We start from the raw sequence: 25082 nt of genomic DNA on the forward strand, positions 1-25082 counted from the left end.
ATGAATCACATCCACGGTATTTAGCTAAATCTCTTTTTCTCTACTTCCCTTTGCTTAAATAACATGATCTCCTCTCTCTGGTTTTCCCTTGACACCCAAGGTGCAGATACCTTGAGAGAACAGAGTAATTATCGAAGCTTTTTCTCAGCCCCAAGACCACCCAGTTGTTTTTAGCAGGTCCATGATGACTTTAGGCATATCCTTCTTTTTGTATCACATCTCTAGCTAGCCTACCTAGATCTGTGGTTGCCCATTACAGATTTGATCAAGCTAACCTGAGATTTTGTATCTTTTTTTTTTTCCTGTCCTCTTCAATCATCCTGTCCTCTTCAAAATCAAACCCCTTTTGTATTTGTATTGGGTGAGAGCTAATTATATAGAACGATCACAGATGCACAGAGACTATATAAACTAGAGCTTCATATTTCATACAGACATACATATACACATTGTTGAAGTGAAAACATCTCCAAAACCTGCAAAGCCATATCTAACATAGTCCAAGATCTAGAAGAAAGCTAACTAGGCCGGTTAAGAAGCTAACCGGTGCCGGTGACACCAAGGTCTTGTTTGTCTTCATCTTTCCCGGCACCAAAAACAGGGCCACCTTTGCCTGCTGCGTCTTTGACCTTATCTTGAATCTTGTCAATCTGAATTCCTCCTTGATCCTCGGTGGATCGGATATCAGTCTTCGTCTTGTTCTGACCTCCTTCCACAGACTCGTAAACCGTCGGAGTCAGCGACCCTTTTGGCTGGGCTCCTTGTGCTCCTGACATTCTCTCTCCGATCAGCTTCTCAAATTCCAAAATGGCAGATTCTGCTTTCCCTGCTTTGAGACTTTTAAACCAATTCAGTGAAGTTATACACACACCCAAGTTGCAGATGAACCCAGATATATAAATAGCAGAAGCAGATAACTCATAACAGAGCAGCCCATTCCATTCATATCCATGACCATCTCCATATCTATCTCTGGGATAGAAATTGGCCGAACCAGAACCACGTGTGTTAACCCTCATATACGTGTCCACATGCATGCCGTCTTTCCTCTTCAAGCAAGTGACACGTACGATGAACTGGGTGTTGTTGTGGAATTCTCTTTGAAATTCTAAATAAATTGATCCTGATATTGACTTGCAGAACGGTTTCCATGACTGACCTGATCAAGTTTATCCTTTGTCACCTCATTGCTGATCCTTCATTCCCTGACTGGAAATCCTTCGATCACTGGTTCCACGGGGCTTTAATCACAAGTTCCAATGCAAATTTGTGAACTCACAGGCCTCCGATTCTTTATTTTTTGAATTTAGACTTTGAATGACTAATTCAAGCATTTTATTTCATTAAGAATGCATACATTTTATTCTGTATTAGCACTATGAACTACATGCTGCATTATGACCCACACATCATGGAAAGTGAATCTTATTCCTAAACCTTTGGTTGGTACTTGCTGCACCTTCTCCTAATTTAATTTGCATATTTCATAGTAAATATTTTTTTCTTTCTCAATGACAACCTGCCATTAATCACTGTTTCTTCTCCCACACACAATAGCTCTCTCCAGACATAGCAATCTGAAATGTTGAGGGAACAAGGTTCCCAACATCATATCTTGAACCAATCTTTGCAATAACTTTCTCATCAACCTCAGCTACATACAGATCAGATTCAGCAGCAAGAATGCGAATGGTGCTAGTTGGCTTGATCCCATTCCTTGACCTTATTGCAGACAGTTGCATAATGTTTTCTTTGATCCCGAAGTCGAAGAGGTGATCATAGAACTACACAGAGAAGAAACTAGACTAGTTAATGAAAGTAGCATATCAACAGTAAATTCATTAAGGTTTTCCCTGCCTGCATCAGCATATCTCTTAATTGGATTTCAGAACTGAATGTGGTTAAGGGAGTTATGACCAATCAAACCTGGAGAAACACATTTTTGGGATCCTAAACGTGCAAATTACTGATTTAAGTGAAAACATTCTAAGTGAAAGTAGCGCAAGATCAATCGTGCAGTAGAAGAAAAAGCTAAACCAAGTGTCTCAAAACTTACTATGGAAGGTATCCCTGGGTGAGTAAGAGTGTAGACATATCCTTGCATTACTTTGTCAGATGGAAAAGGCCACAAGCGTTGTGTGGATCCTGTATCATGGTTGTCAATGAAAGTTACAGCATTTTCTGGCAAGAGCCCAATCATTCCTGGTGGTCTTCCCTCTGCATCCTTCATCCGCCATAGCTCTCCCTGTACAGCAGCTTGAAGGATCCCTTTGGTTGTGAAATCAAAGGCTGTCGCGGCTCCCCCTCCTGCAGCTTGTACCCATTCAACTAATCGACGACGGTGTGAATCCTGATCATACTTTGGTTTTCCATCATCACCATAAGCAAGAGAATCCCAAACCTCTCCAACTGCAAAACTTGGTTTTGTTTGTTGCATATAGATCTTGGTTATAGCTGGAGAGTATCCCAATGCAAAATCAAATCTCCATCCATCAAACCCAATTTCAGTCTTCAGCCAATTCATCCAATCTGATAGCTCTCTTTGGACTCTTGTGTTAAGGTGGTCAATGTCTGGAGCACCTGAGAAATCAAGACCTGTGTCTAGATTCCCTTTACCATCAGAATACTGAGTGTCATCCCTACAGATGAAGGATGGGCCCCCAGTCGAGGCGATCATCTGGGGTTCCTCCCTCGAAGATGCACCATATCCCTCTCCCATCTTTCTTCTCTGCAGTTCTATGGTTTATGACTATATCTGCAATGCACTGGATTCCCTTGTCATGAAAAGCCTTTATCAGTGTCTTCAGTTCTTCCTGATTTCCATATTTTGATACATTTAGATCATACAATCTTCCCGGCATATACCCTGGAGAAAACATTTGGGAACAATATAAAGGTAAGACACTTGAGAAGGAAGACTAGAGGAACTAATCTATTGGTTCCACACAGACCCAAAATCCAAATAGCTTCAAAACCTTGAAAACTTGACTCTTTTGTGATGCTTCATCCTGTCCAAAGTCCAAAACTTAATTTTGTGTCACTATCTAGGACCTTCAAAACCTCTATGTCTATAAACTTCGAGTGAAGTCTCAGGAGACTAGGCAAAGGCTATGAAAATGGATGGTGCCTACAGACACAGAGCTATGCATAGAAGGGAGGAACAAAAATCTGAACAGACAACAAAGGCTTGGGAAAAAGGATGCAAAAGTAAGGATTCCTGTGATATAGACTTTCAGTATCTTCAATGCTTTCTTCAACCCTTCAAAAGAAAACCCACGTTGATAAAACCAGACAGGGATTCTAGAAAATTTCTGAAACAGGATTCGCTAGATTCTGGCATGCATTCAGTCTTTATTCACAAATTTTCGTTAGTATTAATGTTAATAAGGCAACTATGACAATTCAGCTACACCAAACCAGGGTAAAAGGCGCATTTCGAAACAGAGATGAAATAGTAACAATCTTAATACCTTGCTCTGCAACAGACTGAGAAGATGGAGGAAGCCAAACATGTGTGACCCCGGCTTTTGCCAAATCAGGAACAGAGTTCCTTAGTGAATTGTACCATCCTCCTTCCTTTTTCCATGAATCCCAATTGAACCCCTGCAAAGAAATAAAAAGCAAACAATATTTCAATCATCCGAAACCAATTATCACCCATGAAAAGGGCTAACAATTCTACCTGAAATAATATTTGGGCAACTGTGGAAGTGGTCTGGAGAGAAACCAGGAGGCAGAGACAGAAGAACACTCCAATGAAATTAAGACCCATTTTTTCTTCCCAAGTGCCAAGGGGAGAATGGAAGAAAAGTGTGAGTTCATTCGATTTTATAGAATGGCTGAACAGGAGAAGGGGGGAAAAATCTGGAGATAGAATGAAAATCAAAGAGAAATCATTGAGAGATTGATTTCCGCAAAGGACTATTCCCATTGAGTGAGGTCAAGTTTGGCAAGGAACCCACTGCTCACGAACGGATTCCCATTGGGGTTGAAGTGATTATTCTTCAATCTTTCAGGGGAGACCATTCGCCAAAGAAAGTTAGGCAACGAGAACGGTATTTCCACTTCAACACGGCAGGGAATCTGGATGGAGAAGACCGCATGATTATCCTGTGCACCGCATGTCTACTGTGAGACTCCTGTCATGGTGAGCGTAGGAAGTAGATGATACGAGTTAGTGAACCCTTGCCCCTGGGACCATTAATGAATCATCGAACTCGTGGTAACTTGGGCTCCACTGCTGCTGTTAACTTTTGTGATTCTATCAATTCTGAAGCTAACTGGAATGATTTATTTCTTTTTTCTTCACCGGATTAGATGCTAAAATGGATATGCATCTACGCTCCGGTCAATGGCGACACTATGGATTTCCAGTTTGACAGAGAAAAAAGAAAAAACAATGGTGAACGGTGAACCATGAAATAGTCTACCAGGAGCAAAGACCATATGAAATTAAGACTCCATGGCCTGGTCACGGGTATGTATCGACTATCCCGGCGTGATTATCACCCACCTGGTACCTGGTACCGCTTAATTACTAATTGAACGGAACGTCCGAACCCTCCTCATTGGATTTTTGTTGAGAGGCGTGTAATGGTGACACATGGCAATAAAAACAATTCAGAGGTTTAAAAATGAGGGTATAATCGTAAACATAATTTCTTGATATTTCAATTTTTTAAATTTACAAAATAAGTCCTTTTAACTTATTTAATTCACCAAAAAAATCATTTTTTTTTTATTTGGTGGAAAATCCACCGTAAACCTAGATAAAATCTCTCATTCTACAATCTGAATAGAACTCGACCATTTCCATCGTCATTTGGTCTTGGTCGCTCTCTCACGGTTATCTAACAGAGGCCCACAACAGTCTTTCTCTTTAAATCCCAACAGTCTTTGGAGATTTCTTTGGTCGTTCTTTCTTGTACTATTCCTATCTCTCGTGTTCTAACCCACAATCAATTACCAGATTTTGTTGAGTCTTACTCTTTATTCAACTTCTCATTCTTTCTTTTTTTTTTTTTTTTTTCAAAACGTTCGCAAAAACAAAAAAATTGTTATAACAAAGGATTTCATAGACCAAGACGAGAGCGCCAAAGAAGATGAAGTGATTGATGGGTTGCCGGAGATAAGGACAGAACAGCGGCTTGAGTGTGTACGAGAGAATTGGGCTTGTTTTGTAAATTTAAATATTTTCTAAGAGCTTCTTAAGAAAAGAAAAATATTTTCTAGAGGGGTCTAACTATAATTTAGAAAACTTATTCAACTTAAAAAATTAAAATATAAAATCTGACCTTTGAATTTTTCAAATGAGACGTGGCACTATTCCACGGCTGCGCGGATATCATCCACGCAGCCGTGAACAAAAATCCCTGTTCATTATGAATTATTGTTTTCTCCTCCATTTCTAACAATATTAAGTGAAGGGCCTAGTTAAGGGGTAAATCGTAAATGTCGTGGCTTTGCTTCTTCAGATTCTTTTTTAATGCGCATGAGAGAGATAAGGTGCTTCTATTTCAGAACTTTATCAAGAAATAAATATACTAGTAGACCCACATTGTCTTCGTTATGGAGATTTAGAAACTATAAATCATATTCTTCTTAGGTGTCCCTTTGCACGTGCAGTTTGGCATGGGTCAAATCTTGGTTTCTCCCCACCTCCTGATACATCATCTAGTTTGAAGGATTTCATTATAAGATGGAATGATCTTGGATGCAGAACTTAATGAGCAATTTTTAACTTTCTGTTCTTTTGTATCGTTTATTCTTTGGCACCTTTGGTTGGCTCAATGTCATTTGGTATATGTTCATGGAAATATACCTCCGTTAGTTCTTATTACTAATATTAACAGAGCATTCTCCGAATTTCAGCAGCATACAATTTCCTCATCTTCCATTCAACAAGGAGCATATTCTCCTTTGCAGAACCATCCTAGATCTCAAGCAAATTTGCATCCATCATCTACTATGTTGTCCAATTGTTTTACTATTGTTGGGGATCAAGATTTTATCAAGATTTTTTGTTGCTTTGTGATGCAAGTTTATCTCGAGATGGTAATACAAGAGGCATTGGTTATGCTCTAATCTCTTCAACAAAGGAGGTCCTTCTGGCAGTCTCATGATGTGATTTCTGGTGAAACATTAGCAATACGTCAAGCCTTGATGGATGTCATTGATCGCGGTTTTTGTCGACTCAGCGTCTTTACTAATAACCAATTTGTGGCTTATTTTTTTATTTCTCAGAGTGGAAATATTCATATTGAGGCGGAGGGTATTTTAGAGGATACATTACTTCTATCCTCCACTTGTGTAGCTTGTAATTTCTTTCATGTTTGTCGGGATGCCAATGGTTTAACAGATTCCCTAGCTAGGAAGGCTCTGGCTATTCCAAGTAAGACAGTATGGCCATTATCTGACCCCTGGTTGTGTGGTATATTGCCAACTGGGTGGTTTTCTCAGTAGTTTCTTCTGCTTTTCAATAAAAAAATCTATTTACCAAAAAAAAAAAAATCATTTTAAATAAAGGACACATATCCATCAATCACATTCAAAAGTTGAAGTAATATTTAGAAGAAAAATTTATTTTAACCTGGACCTTTGGATATGACTAATGCACATGCATCCTTCATCCAAAGGAGAATGGATGATGGACTTGATAAAATTCTTTCCTATTTCATACTTCAAATATGCCCAGGCTCAACTAACCTTCCTCCAACATGCACGAGATGCCCTACGACCATTCTAGTGTAATGGTCGAGGCCAGAAGCCATGAATACCCTCCGCTAGTTGTGCGAAGGCAGCAGATCTGAGTATCTCCGGACTGCTTATGCTATATCGCTTAATTACTTCTAAACCCCTCTCATTATTAAATTACTATTTTTCCACCTCATTTCTAACGTCATTAAGTGAAAAATCCACGACTTCAACATATTCAAGTTTGGTTGAACTACTTAACTGTGATTTGAGTTGAATGGTGAGGCTTATTTTGAATTTAAATCATCTCCACTCAGGCAGGCTGTCCACACACAATGAATCAAACATAAATATCAAAGACATGTGCCTGTGTAAGAATAGAAAATTGAAACACAGTTGGGGTGAGAGGATTTGCACCCTCTTTTCCAGAGGCACTTTCTCGTATAATCCGTTATAATGATAATGGAAAGATATTCTGTAGAATGTAATTCTTTATTTTACTTCTACACATAAAGGATACCTGTTGTCAGAACCAAAAATCTATTTAATCGGGGTTAGCTCCACTTGAGTTTAAGAGTCACCAAGTCACACTGAAGTGTCTCTGCCTTCCTGGTTTTACGCATGAATGATTCGTATGGTGTGTGATCCTGATCATTCAAGGATTGGGCTTGGTTAGAATATAAGTTTGAAAGAGAGTTTTTTTTTTTGGCGAGCGGATAGGAAACTTAAAAAGAATAAAAGACATTCAACTACAGTCTACCGACTTTGTATTTTTCAATGTTGCAATACCAAAATCTAGGGGAAATATTATACAGGAACTACTTTACATCGAAGGTGACCAGCATAAAAATCCTTTGATGGTTTCAGCCCTCTTTTCTTCTGTTGAAACAAATGACCGAGAATAAGAGACGAAGAATAGACCACTTAAGGTCGAAACTCTTCAAGCAGCAAATAGCCACACCCACGAGCTAGCCAATGTGAATAAAAAGGGTGAACCTGATGCCGAAGGCTTCCTCCAAAGCTAATAATGTGGATATCTCCACCAAAAAAGGATGATCCACCAAAATCACTCTCAAACCTCCAATTAATCTCCATCCTCTGAATCTGTGTTTGGAACCATACAATGTCATTTAACTAATCAAATAAACAGACTTTGTGTTTCTTATAAGAAAAAAACATAAATAGGCTTTGTAAATCCAAATAAAAGACCCTCTTCTGTCAAAAAAAAGGTTTGACTAGAAATGCCTTGATTCACTGGTAAAAATCTAGAAACAGGAATCTCAAGTTTCTTTAACACCAGTATGTATACTATAACCGCAGCAGCTTTAGACCTCTCAGAATGGATAAACAAGGAAAGGCAATGGAAATAGCAGAGAAAGAGAGAGGGGGTGGGGGATGAAGAGAAAACAGGGAAGGCTAGCTCAGATTTGGTGAAATTTCACAGCCATACAATAAATTCTAAAGAAATTAGAACACCTCCCAACTACAAACAAGTGATAGTTTCCTGACTTGATTGAGGTTGCGATTGTCTTACCTGATCGAATATCTTCTCCTACTTTCCCTCTATTTTTCAGTTGTCTCAAGACCATTGAGCATATAAGAATCCACCAGTATAAGTGGAACACAAGAAGCATCAACAGCATCGTATTGAAAATATAGTACAATGACATGTCATAAGTCTCTGATAGCTTCAGGTACCCACAAAGATCATAGCTGGAAAAATGGCAACCATGAGAGATTAACTAGAGAGAGAAGAATACCACCACAATTTATGAGATCAGGTTCACTGAAAAGACAGGAAATCCATGACGATAATATGAAGAAAATAAAAAGGAGAAATTAACAAACCTTGTCGCATAAATCACCCAAAACGGAAAGAATATTAACCTCAGCATGAGCCATGAGACAGCAAAGAACCCAAATAACAAGCTAGCTGCAAACTCTTTCCCAGAATACTTGAATATTTTAGCAGCTTCTAAAAATACATCACTTGTATCATGCAGAGCAAGGATAATTGAACCAATGCGGAAAAAACTGCAACATAAAGTGACATAATTTTCAATTTCACTGGAATTCTCCACAATTGAGGTTCTCTTTTTCTATTCTTTTTTTTTTTTCTTTTTTTTGGGGGGGGGTGTTGAATCAAGCTCAAGAGTTAATATTTCACTTAACAAGAGTTCAATCACGGGTGTTTAAACATGTAAAGTAAATGCTTCGATAGTAAAGTGGCTTTGAGGCAAGCAATTCAAACAAAATATGAAGGGAAGAAAATCTGCAAAAGAAAAAAATGAACATACAGGTTTCAGGTTCTAGGAAATATTGCAACAAACAGATACTATAATTGAAAACAATTACTATTTACGTTCATTTTGTTGGACTTAATTTTTGCAAGTTCTTTTGCTTACTCTTTATGAGACGTTATATTTAATGGACCTTTGTTGGACTAAATTTGTAAGTTAGTTTGCTTACTCTTAATAAGATGTTATAGTTAATGGACCTATATGTGATGCATCATGCATGAACAAGCGTTGTTTGTGAAGAAACACAAACATGGTACACAAAAATTATATTCATTCTTCAAAAATGTCTTATAAAATGGTCTTAAAAATGTTTCCAGAATTTGAGAATCTAAGTTGACAAGTCTATCCATCTCCACTGAAGAATATCTAGAAATGTATATTTGAGGATGTCTCAAATAATCAAGGAATCTGAAACTCCAACTCAGAGATATTTTAAATGGCAAAGAAGTAAAATGACTTGACATAAGACAGGTTTTACCATGAGTTTCTGTAAGATATTACATAACAACGACAACTAAATGGGGTCACCTTCTGTTAGATATTACATCCAGTCAATATATATCAGAAAATACCATCAAAAAATTTTTCTAAAAAAAAATATAGGCAAGAGATCACTGACTGAGTGACTGGTCATGTAGCCCCTGCATCAGCACAGGTCAAATGAGAGTAAATGTAGGAGAATCAGGGATGAGATTTTTTTTTTCCATGAGGGTGCAATGATAGATTCACATGCTCCTACTTTTTGGGGTCAGGAACCATGCAACTCGGTAGGCTGCCTCTTCTTTTCTGAATCCTTTTGTGCTGATATCTCCTCACAGAAAACCCACATATCCAACACATCCCATGGCACATATGAAAGTTTTCATCAACATTATGTATTTCTAATATCACAAGTGCATTCTACATCAAGATCTGTGGAAGTATTACAGCATACATGTGTTATTTGGAACCATGTCAACCTACACTATTCTCCAGGCTATCAAGGCCTTCAAAAGTATCAACAATTTACAATATTTCTGCAAAAGGGATAAAATGATTATGCTCCAAATTCATTCTCAACCAATCAAAGGCAAAAAATAAAAATGTTAATTTAATTCCCTAATGAGAACATTGCCCCTCCCAAAAGTATAGGCAAAAATATGTTTGCAGCATGTGATTAGATTAACTTAAATAATGTAAAAAACAATTACAAAATTGTGCACACCCATTTAATGTAACGAATAATACCTCGTAAAGTATGAGTATCCAATTAGGATAACTGTGATTATATGATGAGACATCATAATACTGAAATCCTTCCTTCGAGTTTCCCATCTAAGAAGAGCAGCAATGCTGTAGATATAGAACCCACACTGGCACATGTAGAAAAGCTTTAAAGGAGACCTAGTCAAATAAGTTTGTCAGCTTAACTAACAGTCCAGATATATGCATTGCGACAAATTATGGAGCATCTATCTTGCAGTATGATAATATGAAATGTCCATAAGCTCATGGCAAGCAAATTCTGATGACCTGGTCATAATGATCAAAAGTCTTGCAAGAAAATGCAGTAAAACAAATATGGAATTAATTACAAACTTAGTATTATACTTAGATAAGCTCCATTTCAAGCATGCAGCAAAATTCAGTTGAAGATGTAGTTTCCATCATCAAGGTTGCATGCACAGTAGCAAACACAGAAGGTTCTAATAACAGATATGGAAATCATCAATAGAGACGTACTAGCTGATGAGAATCATGGCAAATAGGATGCAAAGAACAGGAGAAAAGAAACTGGTCCTAGTTTCTTAACCCACCAATCTTGGTAACCACTGATCAAGTAATAAATTATATAAAAGAATATGCCCTCAGCCAGTACACTATGAAGCCTACCAGATTTAGATCTCGTTATGATCTCAGCTGTTTAGTAAGCCATAATTTGGAGGGAAGACTGTGGCCAAGTATAAGTTTAAAATATTTGGAGATTTGATAGGCCAAATGTACCGCACTGAACACTAAGAGGAGTCCTGCTAGTTATCCTACTTAGTAGTAGTTGGTTCCAACACACGGACCCACATGCACAAAGTTCAGAGAGAGAGAGAAAATGTGTGTGAGGAGACGATACTCTTCTTTCCAACCGAAAGACACGTGATCACTCAGAGGCAAGTTATAAAGCTCACCGCTTCTAATTTTTGGATCACAAATCTATACTTCAGATTATGCTTTAGCGCACAGCACGCAACAAGTAGCACTTGGTTGTTAATAGGGTCAATGGCAGAGCCACATAGGGGCCGGGGGCATTTTTTTAAAAATTTGAATATTTTTCTACTTCTTTCCTTATTTTTTTCAATAAACATGTGAAATACCACTATTTGGCCTCGCCCAATATTAAAAAATATTTTAAGATAAAGATGACAGGTATAGATGTCATTCTTAATCATTATCCAACTATTACCAATAAACCCCTACTTTTAAGGAACAAAACGTTAAAACTTAATTTTAGAAACTAACTCACTATCCATATATTTCTCCCTATTTATTCTTATTTATTCTCTCTAAGTCTCCTTTTCTATTCCCTAATTTTTCTCCCTTCTTTCCTCACACCTCTCACATACGACTTAGGTAGTTAGGGAAATTTTGAAAAAGCTAGCACACGATGGAGTTTTCCTAAATCATCTCTACAATTATCAGATAATCTCTCTCTCTCATTTTTTTTTTTTTTTATTCTTTGTAGAAAACAACCTAATAGATTTTTTTTTTAAAAAAATTTAATTATTAAAGTAATTGAATTAATTGTTTTTCTAACATTGTATATTTGTATAGTTGTATTGAACTAATCCTTGAAGTAATTGTTCTATTAAAAAAAAAGAATTATTGAAGTTATTGAACTAAAATATGATAAAATAATCCAACAGTGAGTCTCACATGAGCCCACACAGTATGTGCTATGGCTTAATGCTCACCCAATGGGGAGGTGATCTAGACTTACAATTTGGCCCCCCCAATGTTTAATCTTGGCTCCGCCCCAAAATAGGGTATAGTTTATCCATTCCAATTGGCTCCAAATTCTGGTGATCCAAACTCTAAACCCTAGACTTTAGACGGGACTACAAATAAGAGTACGAGAGATGAGAGAGAACTGGGTCAGGTTATTCTTCTACTATCCAGCTTTTCGCCTGTTTAGACCTGGTTGATGAAGGAGTATAGCATGCTTACGAGATGACATGCAGGGGATGAAGTTCTGAGACAAGAGAGCTTTTACTTTCACGAGTGAGCCAAAGGGAGAGCAAAAAAGGAAACAAGCAAAAGAGAGAATAGGGTTAGAGGGGTGGGCACAGGGTTTTAAGAGGTAAAAATTGGGGAACGGAAAAAAGAAAGAAAAATTGCTAATTTGGAACTGTTAGAGCATATGTTCATTAACAACTAACACATAATCACAATAATTCATTACGGAGAGGTAAGAATTGGGGGAAATGAAGAAAGAAAAATTTACAAATATACCCTTGGTTTGGAACTGTTAGAGCATGTGTTAATTAACAATTAACATGTAATCACAACAATTGATTTAAAGCCACAAATCACAAATAACTAGAGAGCTATTTGTGAATTTTAATTTATTCTAATTTGTAATAAATAAAAGATGCACTATAGATCATACCAAATACCTGCAAAACTGGAAGTCAGATAAATATAAACACATATCATACCAAAAATAACCCTAACTAGGACTCTCAGCAATACTAGGATTCCACATTAAAAGTTAGGATTGACTGTCAAATCTCCAATAAATTACGTTTCCCAATGGAAGACTAAATTTTGGGCTGGTGAAGGAAGAATCCCTACAACCCTGCCTACACATAATAGTGTTTGTGTAGAGGAGAATTCCTATAACTACAGCTGAAATGCATCACCATTCAACCACTGCAAACGGCCATGAGACCTATTTTTTGAAACCTATGCTGAACTATTGGTAGATTATCTCATTCAGGGAAGGTACCTGATTTTCAGCATCTAATCCAAATAAGATTTTGTAACTAATGCTTAAGATTAAAGGATTTAATTTCTCTAGAGAGAGTTTTGTACATATTGAGGTCTTCCCACATGCCTTTCAATGATATAAAGCAGTCACCAATGGATTTGCCACGCCATTTGTAGAACTTTTCATGCAAGTTGGACACCCTTGGACATGTGACCTTGAGAATACATTTCCGAGGCCATCCCTAACACCCTCAGCTGTGGTATGAAACGTCAAAGTGGCAGCGACAGGAGGTTCTACATTGTTTCACAGTAGCATTATTAGCTACCCATTCAGGATACTCAGTCGCATTTATAGTAGAGGTTGTTTCCAGGAAGTTTCTATTTGGCAGTGATACGTACTCAAACAGACTGGGCCCAAAGTAAGTAACATGATGCCTCCTTGAGTTTGAGAAAAGTAATTCGAACGTTGACAGAGTCTATGGGGGATTTTGAATCCCATAACGTGCAGAAGAAGATATTGATTGGATACCAGATAACACGGATAAAGCAGCAGCAAACAAACCACCACCTCAGTGAGATATGTAACAATAGAAAAAGACTCACGCCCTCACCAAAATATTGACATATGCCTCCAAGCCAGAAGAAAACTAGTGGAGTATAATTGGGGACACAAACCCCACAATCAGATGCACTGAATAATGAGAATCCAGTAGCCAGCAAACAAAAGTTCAAGTCTGATCTTCAAAACCGACAGTTTTTATTTATAAGAACAAAGAAACCAGGAGATGGACCTTACTCAAGGAGATCCAATGGATAAATTTCCGAATCAGGTAAATACTGAGACTGCCACAAAGGTTCAGAAAATAGAGTACCAACAGAAATAACAGGAATGTAATTACTTTATACCAGGAAGTCTGGATCAGCCTCCCACTTGGGTAGAGAGGACATTAATTCCATAATTACCTCAAGCAGCTGATGGACAGACTTGTAGTTTACCACACGCTGTTTCTTGGGAGATCTATAGTTGCACCACATCAAAAGCTGGGTTCAGCCTTAAACACTAGTTAAAGAGCCTACACAAGGTCCGCAATGGCTCTAAGTCTCTTTCAGATCCAAGTTTCAAAATCTCAGTTTCAACGCTGGTCTCAACCAGCCAGAAACCGGCATCTCGCAAAACCCAGTTGAAACCAGGGAATAATCCCCATCTATCTCAACATGTGGTTTCGACACCGAAATTATGGTTTTTTATGATATTTTTGGTCTACAAGCTATTTGAACGCTTCTATACACAATGGAGTTATTTTTCAAAAAAAATCACTGAAATTCATTGATGGGTTACCAACTTAGAAACATAGAATAACAAATAACAAATATAAGGAGTTCTAATGTACTTAATTACAATAACGTCAAGAGAAGAACACAGTTACCTTTCTTATTTACCGGCTAAATCTTTCTCCAAAACTAGCTTGTTTGAGTTAAAGATCCACTAAAAGTAGAAAAAGAAATCCTTGATTTTTGGCAAGAACTCATCACAATCATCAAATGGAAAAGTGTGTTGAAATACGAGTCAAAACATTCGAAACCAACAAGATCTCTCAAACTTCTGGTTGAGACAGGTGACTTCAAGTCACTTAAAAATCAGGTTTAGTTAAGCCCTCCATTAAATCTCAGTTTCTCAGGAAACTCAAGATTTTACAAAGTCTCTCTCAGTTCAACCAAGACTTGAACCATGGTTAGATCTAAAGAACAGACTGGGGTAACTGCTATGATAACTTCTCCACAGAAACATAAAAATTTTAAAAAGCGTCCCATGCCTTTGTTGATGAATTCAACTCCAGTAGATGAATAAATCCATCCAAAACCCAGTAGTAGGCAGTATATGCAGGAAGATTCTACTTTATGTTCATGTAACCATTAACTACTCCCATATAGTACGTATGGCAGCATACATTGCTGCAGCCAGAGGAAAACATCTCTCAAAGACCACCAAACTAGAGATAGAAGAAGGAAGTACTGACTAAAAAAGGGCTCTGATACTTGCTAAGCTTGAAGAGAGGAAGAGAGAAGAAAGGGAACCTGAAGTAGAGATAGAAGAAGGAAGTACTGACTAAAAAAGGGCTCAGATACTTGCCAAGCTTGAAGAGAGGAAGAGAGAAGAAAGGGAACACAAGATCAATGAAGAAAATCCAAACCCGTAGACCCGCTGTAGTATTCAGAATGGAATCATATCATATGCTATGGGCCAAATACTTATATTGTTACTAAGATTAGACATGGTGGAGACCCGAGAACGTTTCACATGGCGGAGAGAGGAGGTCGACTGGTGGGATCCGCCGAGTCCGCCATACTCACCACTCGCCCCGCCCGGTCCGCGCTCTTATTTTGCCTTTTTTGTGGTTTGGCTTATTTCCTGCCTCTCGCCTCTACCGGGTCATCTTCTCCTTGTCTTTGTTTGTTTTGTTTTAGTTTTGGTTGTTTTTTTTTCTTGTTGGTTGTGTACCTTGGTGGTTTGCTTTGTTGTGTGCTTTGTTTGCTTTCTTTTTGTTTGGTTCTTTCTGTTGTACTTGTTCCCTTCCTCACTTCGGTTTCACACTTGGGTGCTTGTCTCTGGGTTGTTCCATCCTGCCCCCGTTTGGCCTTAATGCTATCCGTTTCCCTTGGGCCTCCCGGTTGCGCCTGTTTCTCGCCGGTGGTCGGTCTCTCTTTCGGTGGCGGTCTCTCGGGCGGATCTTCTCCTGAGTTAGAGTCCAATGGGCTTTAATTCACGTGACCAAGTGGTCATGGATATCAGTCTGGAAATAGCCTCTGTGTGAAAGCAGGGGTAAGGCTGTGTACATTATTCCTCAGACAAATGATAATAACCCCCCCCCCCCAAAAAAAAAAAATAAAGATAATAATAAAAAAAAAATAAAGTGGCAGAAGCCTAGTGAATTGGGTAAGCCCTTTTTATTTCTTTTCTTTTACTCTAAAAGTTAAGAGTCCAACAACAACACAAATACAGGTAAAGCCCGACACACAAAAAGCATTAAGACTCCACCAAGCATAACAAACTAATTCTAGCTAATACTAAACCAATATAACCAGCTAACAAACTGACATAAAAAAAAGTGAGGTGACTACCCTTATGATGATGAAGACATGAATCGACAGTTCCGAGTCCACACGACGTTGGCGTAGAGATCATCCCACGACAGCATCTATGTGGATGGACAACGAATCTGGAGGCTATCGGATCGCTAGGGTCCTATGGTTTGATGAGAAGCACTATCCATAGGCAGTTTGTTATTTTATTTTCTTGAGTCTTAGAGGGTTGGGTATTAGTTTGATATTGATTTTCTTTATTTTGTTATATCTGAGTCCTTGTGGGCTGGGCCTAGGTTATTTTTTGCCCAATTTTGGATTATTTTGGGTTTGGGTTAGAATTTTCTATTTTATTTAGGGTTATTCTTGGGAATCCAATAGTAGAGTTGGGATGGATTAATTTTTTCTATATAAAGCCTTGTATTGGGAATCGATTGATGGATTAGATGAATGACATATTGAATGGAAAAACTTCCCACATTTTTCTCTCTCCTACCGTCTTCTTCTCTTGATTTCTTCTCACGATAAGTTTCTTTTCCCCTTCTTCTCTCTTCTTTGAGTGAAACAAGTCCTCACTCCTCACCCCTTTTTTTTCCCTGTCTGACAGCCTTCTTGCTGTCTCTTCTCCCTTTTCTTTGTCACTTTTCTCAAGGAAAGAAGAAAACCTTCTCCTTCTGTCCAGCATCTTTGCTGCCCTCTTTTTTTTTCTTCTTTCTTTCTTTCTTTCTTCTTTCTTCTATCTTCTTTGGGATCTTCATTCCTTTTTTTTTCTTTCTATTCTGTCTGGCAGACCTTACTGCTGCATGCATTATTTGTCTTCTTTTTTTTTTCCTTTTCTAACCATTGCTTGCAGCCCCCCTTCAGAGCCAGCAGGTAAATTATTTCCTGTTCTATATTCCTGTCTTTTATTATTGCAGTAGGCTCGTAAAGATAAATATATAAAGGTTTCTTTGCATTGTTCTTGCTGATTTTTTCTGTTAGAATTTTGATCTTGACTAGGACAGCAAATATTCTTTTAATATTCTTGATAATTTCACATTCAAATTTACGGTACGATGTCATGATCCCTATCCCCTTATTTCCCTATTTTATTCTTCTTTAGTTGTGTTCATCACTTAGGACTGATAGTTCTTCCTCTGCTTTAATTGTCCTTATCTGCCTGCTTAATCAAATTTAAGTTGCTGCAAGCTCCTTTTTTTAATCTACCTGTCAACAATAGGTGTCTCCCTCTAAGAGTCTAGTAGCCAACTTTGTAGGTCCCCTAGTTTCTAGGGTTTCCCCTCATATATACATCTAACAAGTCCCAATGGTACATCATACTTCAAGGACTAATATTATATAATTTTTACAGGCCCCTAATTGTCTAGGACAGGCTTTCTCTCTATTCCGTCCTAAATCCTTTTACTTCTGATCACAAAAGCAAGAGAAATGCTGTAAGAGAAATCGTCAAGATATTTCTTTTATGGCTAAAAATTCTATTGGAGGAAGGGAGGATAAGAACCAGGAAGCTTGAACTCAATAAATCACAGTAAACTGGGCTTTTATACTCTACACTCAAACATTATGCTGGGAACTTTATCTTTCATTCTCCAGCTATGAGTTTTTAATTTTTTTTAGAGGAAATGATACAGAAAACATTTTTGCTCTCAGGTTTTCACAGAATTCCCCAGACAAGAAGAACAGCTACTAAAATATCCAAACATAAAATCACAGAATGCTTCATTGGATTGTTCAAAAAGAAGCAAACCTCTGAAAAGTATTTTTTAGCCATTTTGGCTAAAGACAGCTAGATGCAAAATGCTTCTCTTCTATATTAATGATTTAATGTATCTCAACTATGACAGACAAAAATGAAAATCCAGTCAAAAGATAAAAGAAAAATAAGTAGGCATTTTCCGACCAAACAGCATATGGATTCAATGAGTAAGTGCATTCACCTAGTATCTTGAACAAAAAGCAAAGGAAAACCCATAACTCACTTAAGCTCTTGGTTTGGCCAGCTTTTGAAGTATTCTTTTGTATCCCTGAACCAGGGTTCATGGTATGTAATCATGAGAATACAAACTTGTGCTGAAGCATAGTATGTTAGCTTCCACATAGACTCTGAGAATTTCGCAATCTTTGCCTCCTTGGCCTTATTAATTTTCACTGGAGTGGCTCTAGTACTGACCGACCAGATTGCCAGCCTCTGAAAAATAAAAACAAAGAAACCAGGTGAGGGATTTTATTTGAAAAAGAAAAGACATAAGGGAACACTGGTTGAGCATTAAAATCCATAGAAGAGTTATAGAGCCAACAATGAAATATGGAGCTGAATTCCTTGCGGATTGGTCTGGCTGCAACACAATGGCTCAGAAAACCACCAGTAAAAGATCACAAATGACCACAAAACCAGATTTAGCCAATTCCCTAGAAGTCAAAGTCAAGCTTATGGACTAGGATCCAAGTCTGCTGAAGCAAAGTATCCAAGCAGTAAATTATTAAATCACCAAATCTCAGTGATAATCCAACAATTGGATTAGAAGAAATGTTGTGCTTCAGGAGCAGAAAATAGAATTTCTTTCTAGCACTAGATCATGTTCGGTCAAATGTCAGTCCAGTGCGATCATATACGCCCAAAATATTTACAAGATCTAATGATAGATCTCCTTTAGGATGGATCACATACATGATAAAGAATATCTCAAAATGGACCATCCGTTGGATTCCAGAGTTTTGGACATAAGATACGCACAAACAGATATACTATGAATATCAGCTGACTACTTGAAGATTAGTCCACCAGAACCAGAAATTCCACCACAGGACAGAAAAGCCAATAAACAGAAAAATAAAGAGAAACTTAGCTACACAAAAAAGAGCCTCAACAATGGGATATTAATTGCTCACCGAAGGTCTAGATCAGATTTCCTCCAATCGAAACAAAGTTTACTCTGTCACAGCTCACAGATTCTCCCAGCAATAAGGCAATGAAAGCAAATTCTTTAATCACTAATCATAATCACGGTTAAGTTACAGCCTATTTTTTAAGTAACAATAGTAATGCATCCATACTCAGTTTTTTGTAACTGTCTAGCTGACAGGAATAAGGATTCCTACTTGCTAATAACAAACTCACCCAAATAGTAAACCAAAATCTGGATGGAAATATCCAAGCTAGGTCAAGAAAACAAAATAGGACATAGTCCTATTGAGCCAAAAGGCTCTAATGAAGAACCCTTTACCTTTTATGGAATAGGTTCTAACGGAGAAACCTACTTGTAACTATGGGACTGTCAGTGAGGTACTGCCATACTAGGAAACAACATCTATATAAACTTAAGTCTCGCTGATATAAGGATGTTGAGATGGCTGAGTAATAAAACTAGAAAAAATAAAATAATGAAAGAAAAAATTAGAGCTTGTCTAGGAGTACCTACGATGCATGATAAGTTGAGAAAGAAGTGCTCAAGTGAATGTAAATCAGCAACAGAGTCCCTGGAGTGCTCCAATAAGTAGGATCATAAGGTTTTAATTGGAGAAACTAAAAGAGCAATGAATAAGCCAAGAATGACTCCACAAGAAGTGTTGAATACGTTGACTGGGGAAACAAGATCCGTGTACCCAACCCCAAAAGAGTTAGGATAAGGGTAATCTAAATATCACTAAACAACAGCAACAAAGCCTAGAAAAGACAATGTTGCCTACCTTTTCCAGCAAGAAACAGAATCACTACTCAGAGCAGACACCAAAAGCTAAAAGAACCTAAGAGATTAGAAAGTACCCCAAAAAATCATAATAAAAAAAAGAGAGGATATTTTTAGGTGGAGAAAATAAGGATATTTCCTCCATGTGGGATGAGCAATGATGCAGGGATTTCAGACATGCTACTATATTTTTCAGCAGTATGAAATGAAAAAGAAGTACTTGTAAGGAAAGCAAGAGAGAACCCTGATAACATTAGATGGGAAAATCTAAATCCATTTTATCACAATTTCAAGCAAGGAGTGGGAGCTGGAAGGAGAAGCATCAACAGCTAATTGGTCCCGTGAAAGCTGAATGGAAAAAATATTTTGGATCAGTACCAATGAATCTTCTTTTATCACTAGATAGAGGCTTCTGCAAGGCCACCACTATAATGGAAAAGGTTCTATAACTAGACCTTCATCCTGGCAAACTTTCTTTGATTTTGGGTTTGTTTTGTGTCATTTCATCTCCATATTGTCAATAGGGAAGCTCGTATTCTAGCTCAAGGAGCTTATTGTGGGGGGCTCTCCCAGGTTGTGTGGCTTATCCCACTTTTGTGTCTTGTAACCACTGTATCTTTGGATCAGAAATTCTCCTTTCTGGATTTTTCTTGTTAAAATTCTGGTTCTGTTCAATATAAATTTTTTGCTATTAGCTGTCTTCTACAACTGTACTAGTTATATAACCAAACACAGCATCTTTTGATAGAACTCACGTCTATGATACCTGATTAGGAGCTCTCTCTCACACACATTTCAAACTCCAACCCCCAAAGTAAATAAATTAAAATTTGAAAAGAAAAAAAAACTCCTAGAGGAAGTAACAACTCAAGTCTAATGAAAAAGCATTTGGCATTTCATTAATAATTGATTTCATGAATGAAAATAATAAATAAAAGGTTACTTTGGGTGAAAGAAGTTGCCATTTCTATTTCATTTGCTCTGTACCAATCACTCTACTTGTGGTTTGTTTTCCTTAATATTTCCTTAACTGTTAGTCAGGCCATGAATTAATTTTTTTCACAATATAAGTAGATCTTGTGACCCACAGTATTTCATAACCTATAGTGGTTGTTCTCTCCGAAACAGTGGATATTCCTTTTACATTTCTAACCCAAGATCTAAATTCTGAAGTTTCAACAACCTCCTAAATTATACACACTAAAGAATTCCTCCTATCGCTCGTTCATCTTATAAAACAACCAAGAAACTTCAAGAATCGTCTAGAACAGAAGAAATCATACATAAGGAATAAGATTATGGCCTTCCCGCCTAATGTAGTACACTCCTTATTCATTGGCAGGAGATACTACGTCAGTTTTCTATAAGATAAAAGACTTGAATAGCTAGTAAATAGTTAATACAACCTAGGATTTCATCAGAAAGTAGAAGCAAGAAAAGAGTAGTCTAAATACCACACGATATAATAACAATGTTTCCACGAGTAAATGAAAAAACAAAACACAAAGGGGAAAAGACACAGATCCAAACAACTCACACGAAAGAAGCAGGTGTCCAATAGGAACCTAGCCAAAGGAAAAGCGAGGGCGAAGTAAATGGCAATGAGGAAATGCCAAGAATCAGGAACGCCATCGTGACTCCAGATCCAGTCCATGATAGAATTGAAGCTGGAATTGACAAAGAAGCATCAACTAAATGGATCAACAACAACCGCTGCGGCTTACGGTTTGGATCTTTCCGGCACTAATGAGATAACATCAATCTGCGATCCTCGAACCAAAGCATTACTAAAAACACGCATTTAACGATGCCTCATCCAAAATTGCGAGCAGAACAGGACAAGATTTTCTTTGCCCTAATCCGCATTTCCAGTGAATACCATCGAGTGACAAACTGACACAGAAAAGACCTGCAAGAAAACAAGGTCCGCCGTCGCACGGTGGAATTTCACAGAGAGAGAGAGAGAGGTGGGGGACAGAAGAGAGACGTGAAAGAAAGCAACGGCAATGACTCCAAAGATAGAGTGGGCCAGTGAGGTTATGGATCTAAGCAGCTTTGGGAGTCGATCTTCTCTCCATTTTTCGTCGAATTTTCTCTGAAAAAATGCTGGATTTGTTGGTTTTAATTTCACGGGCAGGGTGTTTCTCAGAGTTCACAAAAACCACCCTGGTCCAATTCATTTCCTTTTTTTATTTTAACCTACCTAACCGGTCAAGATCTTTGACTAACAAGTAAACGAATCGTCCATGGCACGTGCAACTTGCTCTAGTCTGACCAACCCGGCCCAAGTTAAACCCTAATCGTGCAATGGTTGAACCATGCCCCTTGTTAAGCCTCTCCATTGGCAAGTTTGATCAGCGACCCCGTTGCGCTCCCCGACGGCTTACCACCACAAAAAACAGGGGGGGCCAGGGGTGAATTTGCATTCGCATCCGTTTAGGGGTATCAAAATCCATCCGATTACTAATAGGATACGGATATGGTATACCCCTTTCTTACCAATTATTATCTGTCCGATTAAGTTACTTATTTATATTTATTTTTCTTATTTTATAAATTTTTTACCTGTGATATGTGATTTTTTTTAGATTTTCTACTAAAATAGCTACCAAAGTTGTTAAATTCTTAAATTTCAAATCTAGCATTCACAAAAAAAATGGTAAAGATGTAAACAGGTAGTCGAAAATTTGTATTCAATCTGTATTCATGCCCATTTAGAATAATCTATTTAAGAAAATAATTATCCAATTATCATCCGAATCCGACTAAATCCATCCGAAAACCGATAGGATATTATCTGAATCAGTCCTATTATAATAAGATGTGGATATGGTATTACCACTATCCGATCTGAATCCGATCCGTTTACACCCCTAATTTGAGCTAGTTTTTATTTATCCATTTTTAATATTGCCCTATATCTTAATCTCAAAAACACTATCAATAATACATATCTCCAAAACTCGTGAAGATTTATGATTGAGAGAAAAGAAATTGTGAACTATGGAGAAATATGAAATAAAGTAGACTAGCTTTTTCGTTTTGATTGTTCTTGTCATTTTGAAATAATTAATTTACTTACATCATAACTTAACTATGATTTTTTAATAATGAGGGGTGGTTTTTTTTTAATATATTTTGGTCGTATAAGGGGTTGGATTGATAAATTTAGATAACTCAAAATCAACGCCCAACGCTTCCACATAGGAGATCATAGTTCGAATCCCCTCAGGGCCAGGGGCAAATTTGCCCCTCCTAAGATGCCGATCATCACCAATAATAATGATAAACATCATAAATAATGGAATGAGGTTAAACATAAATTATGGATCCTCAAGTGAGCTTTTTATATTAATGCGGCCAAGTGAGTGCGAACCCAAGATCTCCCTTAAGGAAGTTGGATCTTTAACTGCTTTAACATACATTTATTGTTCACTAAAGTGGGCTTTTTATATTAATGCTGCCGAGTGAATGCGAACCCAAGACCTCCCCTAAGGAAGTTGAATTGTTAACTTTAACATACCACCTTTGACAACAGATTTATTATTTCACTGACTGATTAGTGGATATCAATCAATTGAGTTTGTATCATCGACCCTCACAGAGGAAATATTATAATCTCCATTTGAATTCTTCACACATGTATAGTCTCAAAGTATAATTTTTTTTTCTTAATAAATTAACCAAATTAAAACTTAATTGTCTATACTTTGCGTTTAAATTCTGGAAAATAAATAAAATATTAAAAGAACGCCGTCTGTGGGAATCGAACCCACGACCACATGGTTAAAAGCCATGCGCTCTACCAGCTGAGCTAAGACGGCTGTTTTTATATTTATTATTTGTATACTTTTTTAATCATTAACTACCTCTAAATAATTCTCATATATTTTCATTTTTTTAAAAATTTATTTAAAGGTGATTTATCATTAGTTGTAATTGCAATCAGAACAATGGTGTCTTTAGGCTATAGAATGTACCTGGAGTCTGACTAAAGGAAATCCAGAAGGAAAAGTTTAAACTGAATAATAAAAGGTGGACTCAAAACGACCTATTATTAATCAGGTAATTTGGTTTATCCGGAAAAGTTGGTGCTAAAGGTGTAATTCATAATGTGCATGGTTAGGTTCTATTTTCCTTTATCGATTCGTTAGTGTTAAAACAAATCATAGAACAGAGTTTTGAGGCATTGGTGATAGATTTAAAGCTAACAAAAGGAAGGTGCATCCGTACATTACTATATCCAATTTGAAAGCAAATTTCGACATGAATGTACAAGATTTTCTAAATTGTACAATCAAGAGTACAGAATTTGTGGGTGATTCCACTACCCTTTACTTGGTTCGAAGCAGATGGAAGCTACCAGGAATGTTTACGACGAAAAATCAATACAAGAAGATTCTGGATTTTTGTTTGCTCAGAGCTTGGCCTGCTTTAGGAAAACGTCGGGATGGAACTTCTGGGCAGCTGTAAGACTACCCTTGATCTTCATGATTCCTCTGCATTCCATCCATAAACGAAATTAGAAATCACACAACAGAAGACTACTTCACAAATAAACATTGCAATTGAGAAACTTGGGTAAGATTATTACCTCATGAAAGCCACCTGGGGTTTCATCTTCCCTGTCGCAATCTTGACGAAATCAGCATCTTTGAAGGAAAACGTAGCATCAGGTTTGCCTTCGTAAGGACCTGAATTCCGAGTACGAAACCATCAGATCGAAAAATCTTAAACGACTGCATCGCAAAGCACAAGGTTTGCTCAAGAAATTCTCAGAAGATGATAATTGCTAACCTTTAGTGACCTCTCCTTTTTTGAGGTCAACGATATAGATTTCCTCATCAGTTCCAATTTTCTGAAAGAAAGAGCGAAATTAGAATTAAGGCTTTAGAAGATAAAAGAGCAGAGAAGGAGGAATGATGACCTTGGGAGCGATGTTGATCTGATAGACGTAGCCGATCTTCTTGCTGAGCTCTTTACCAGCATCGGTGGCGAGCTGAAGCTTCATCTGATTCAGTATGTCTGCAGATTTTAGCTGGGTTTGGTTAGACATGGTTGGTTTGGAGTGTTCTGATGTTTCTGGCTTTCTGCTGGGAGGATTTGCAGGAACGGATTAAGGTCCAAGGCAAAGCCAATTTACTGAAAATTTCTTGTCCGAACTGGTTTTTATTGGTTGCTAGTGAGAGGGAGAGTTGAAATTTCGGGACGGTTTGGGTGTGGAAGTGAGCGTGTCGGTGTAGCCAAGGGGCGATAGATCCAATGAAACGATGACTGATGGAAGATTCCAAATGCGCCAATGGCCAACGGACACATAAGTATATGGTCATTATTTTACACTCTTTAAGGGTGGGTCAAAATTCTT

At 37.6% G+C, this 25082-nt stretch overlaps 4 protein-coding genes and 1 non-coding gene across 5 annotated transcripts; all 5 read right to left on the reverse strand.

Annotated features, from left to right (window-relative positions):
- Positions 1-382: 382 nt before the first annotated feature.
- On the reverse strand, positions 383-1224 carry LOC149018007 (seed maturation protein). Its single transcript, XM_089152336.1, has one exon. The coding sequence runs from the start codon at positions 1035-1037 to the stop codon at positions 540-542; it is 498 nt and encodes a 165-aa protein (XP_089008462.1). The 5' UTR covers positions 1038-1224; the 3' UTR covers positions 383-539.
- A 136-nt stretch (positions 1225-1360) lies between these two features.
- AMY1 (alpha-amylase-like protein) lies at positions 1361-4554 on the reverse strand. The gene is given in 5 exon segments (XM_089152334.1): positions 1361-1784; positions 2057-2659; positions 2661-2866; positions 3471-3603; positions 3683-4554. Coding segments are annotated over 5 exon segments (1446 nt in total). The 5' UTR covers positions 3932-4554; the 3' UTR covers positions 1361-1529.
- Positions 4555-7689: 3135 nt separating this feature from the next.
- Positions 7690-21870, reverse strand: LOH2 (LAG1 homolog 2). Its single transcript, XM_089152337.1, has 6 exons — positions 21255-21870; positions 18011-18219; positions 10221-10376; positions 8542-8727; positions 8228-8406; positions 7690-7797 (listed from the first exon to the last, which is right to left on the reverse strand). The coding sequence occupies exons 1-6, from the start codon at positions 21369-21371 to the stop codon at positions 7778-7780; spliced, it is 867 nt and encodes a 288-aa protein (XP_089008463.1). The 5' UTR covers positions 21372-21870; the 3' UTR covers positions 7690-7777.
- Positions 21871-23468: 1598 nt separating this feature from the next.
- Positions 23469-23541, reverse strand: TRNAK-UUU (transfer RNA lysine (anticodon UUU)). Its single transcript has one exon. It is a non-coding gene; the product is annotated as a tRNA-Lys (tRNA).
- Positions 23542-23658: 117 nt separating this feature from the next.
- LOC149018011 (sterol carrier protein 2-like) lies at positions 23659-24951 on the reverse strand. Its single transcript, XM_089154270.1, has 4 exons — positions 24645-24951; positions 24515-24575; positions 24312-24411; positions 23659-24216 (listed from the first exon to the last, which is right to left on the reverse strand). Exons 1-4 carry the CDS (start codon positions 24771-24773, stop codon positions 24135-24137), a joined length of 372 nt encoding a protein of 123 aa, XP_089010396.1. The 5' UTR covers positions 24774-24951; the 3' UTR covers positions 23659-24134.
- Between the last annotated feature and the right edge of the window lie 131 nt (positions 24952-25082).

The sequence above is a fragment of the Hakea prostrata genome, chromosome 4 (genome assembly GCF_041222555.1).
Source record: "Hakea prostrata isolate BN-2017 chromosome 4, UWA_Hpros_2, whole genome shotgun sequence".
Taxonomy (NCBI): domain Eukaryota; kingdom Viridiplantae; phylum Streptophyta; class Magnoliopsida; order Proteales; family Proteaceae; genus Hakea; species Hakea prostrata.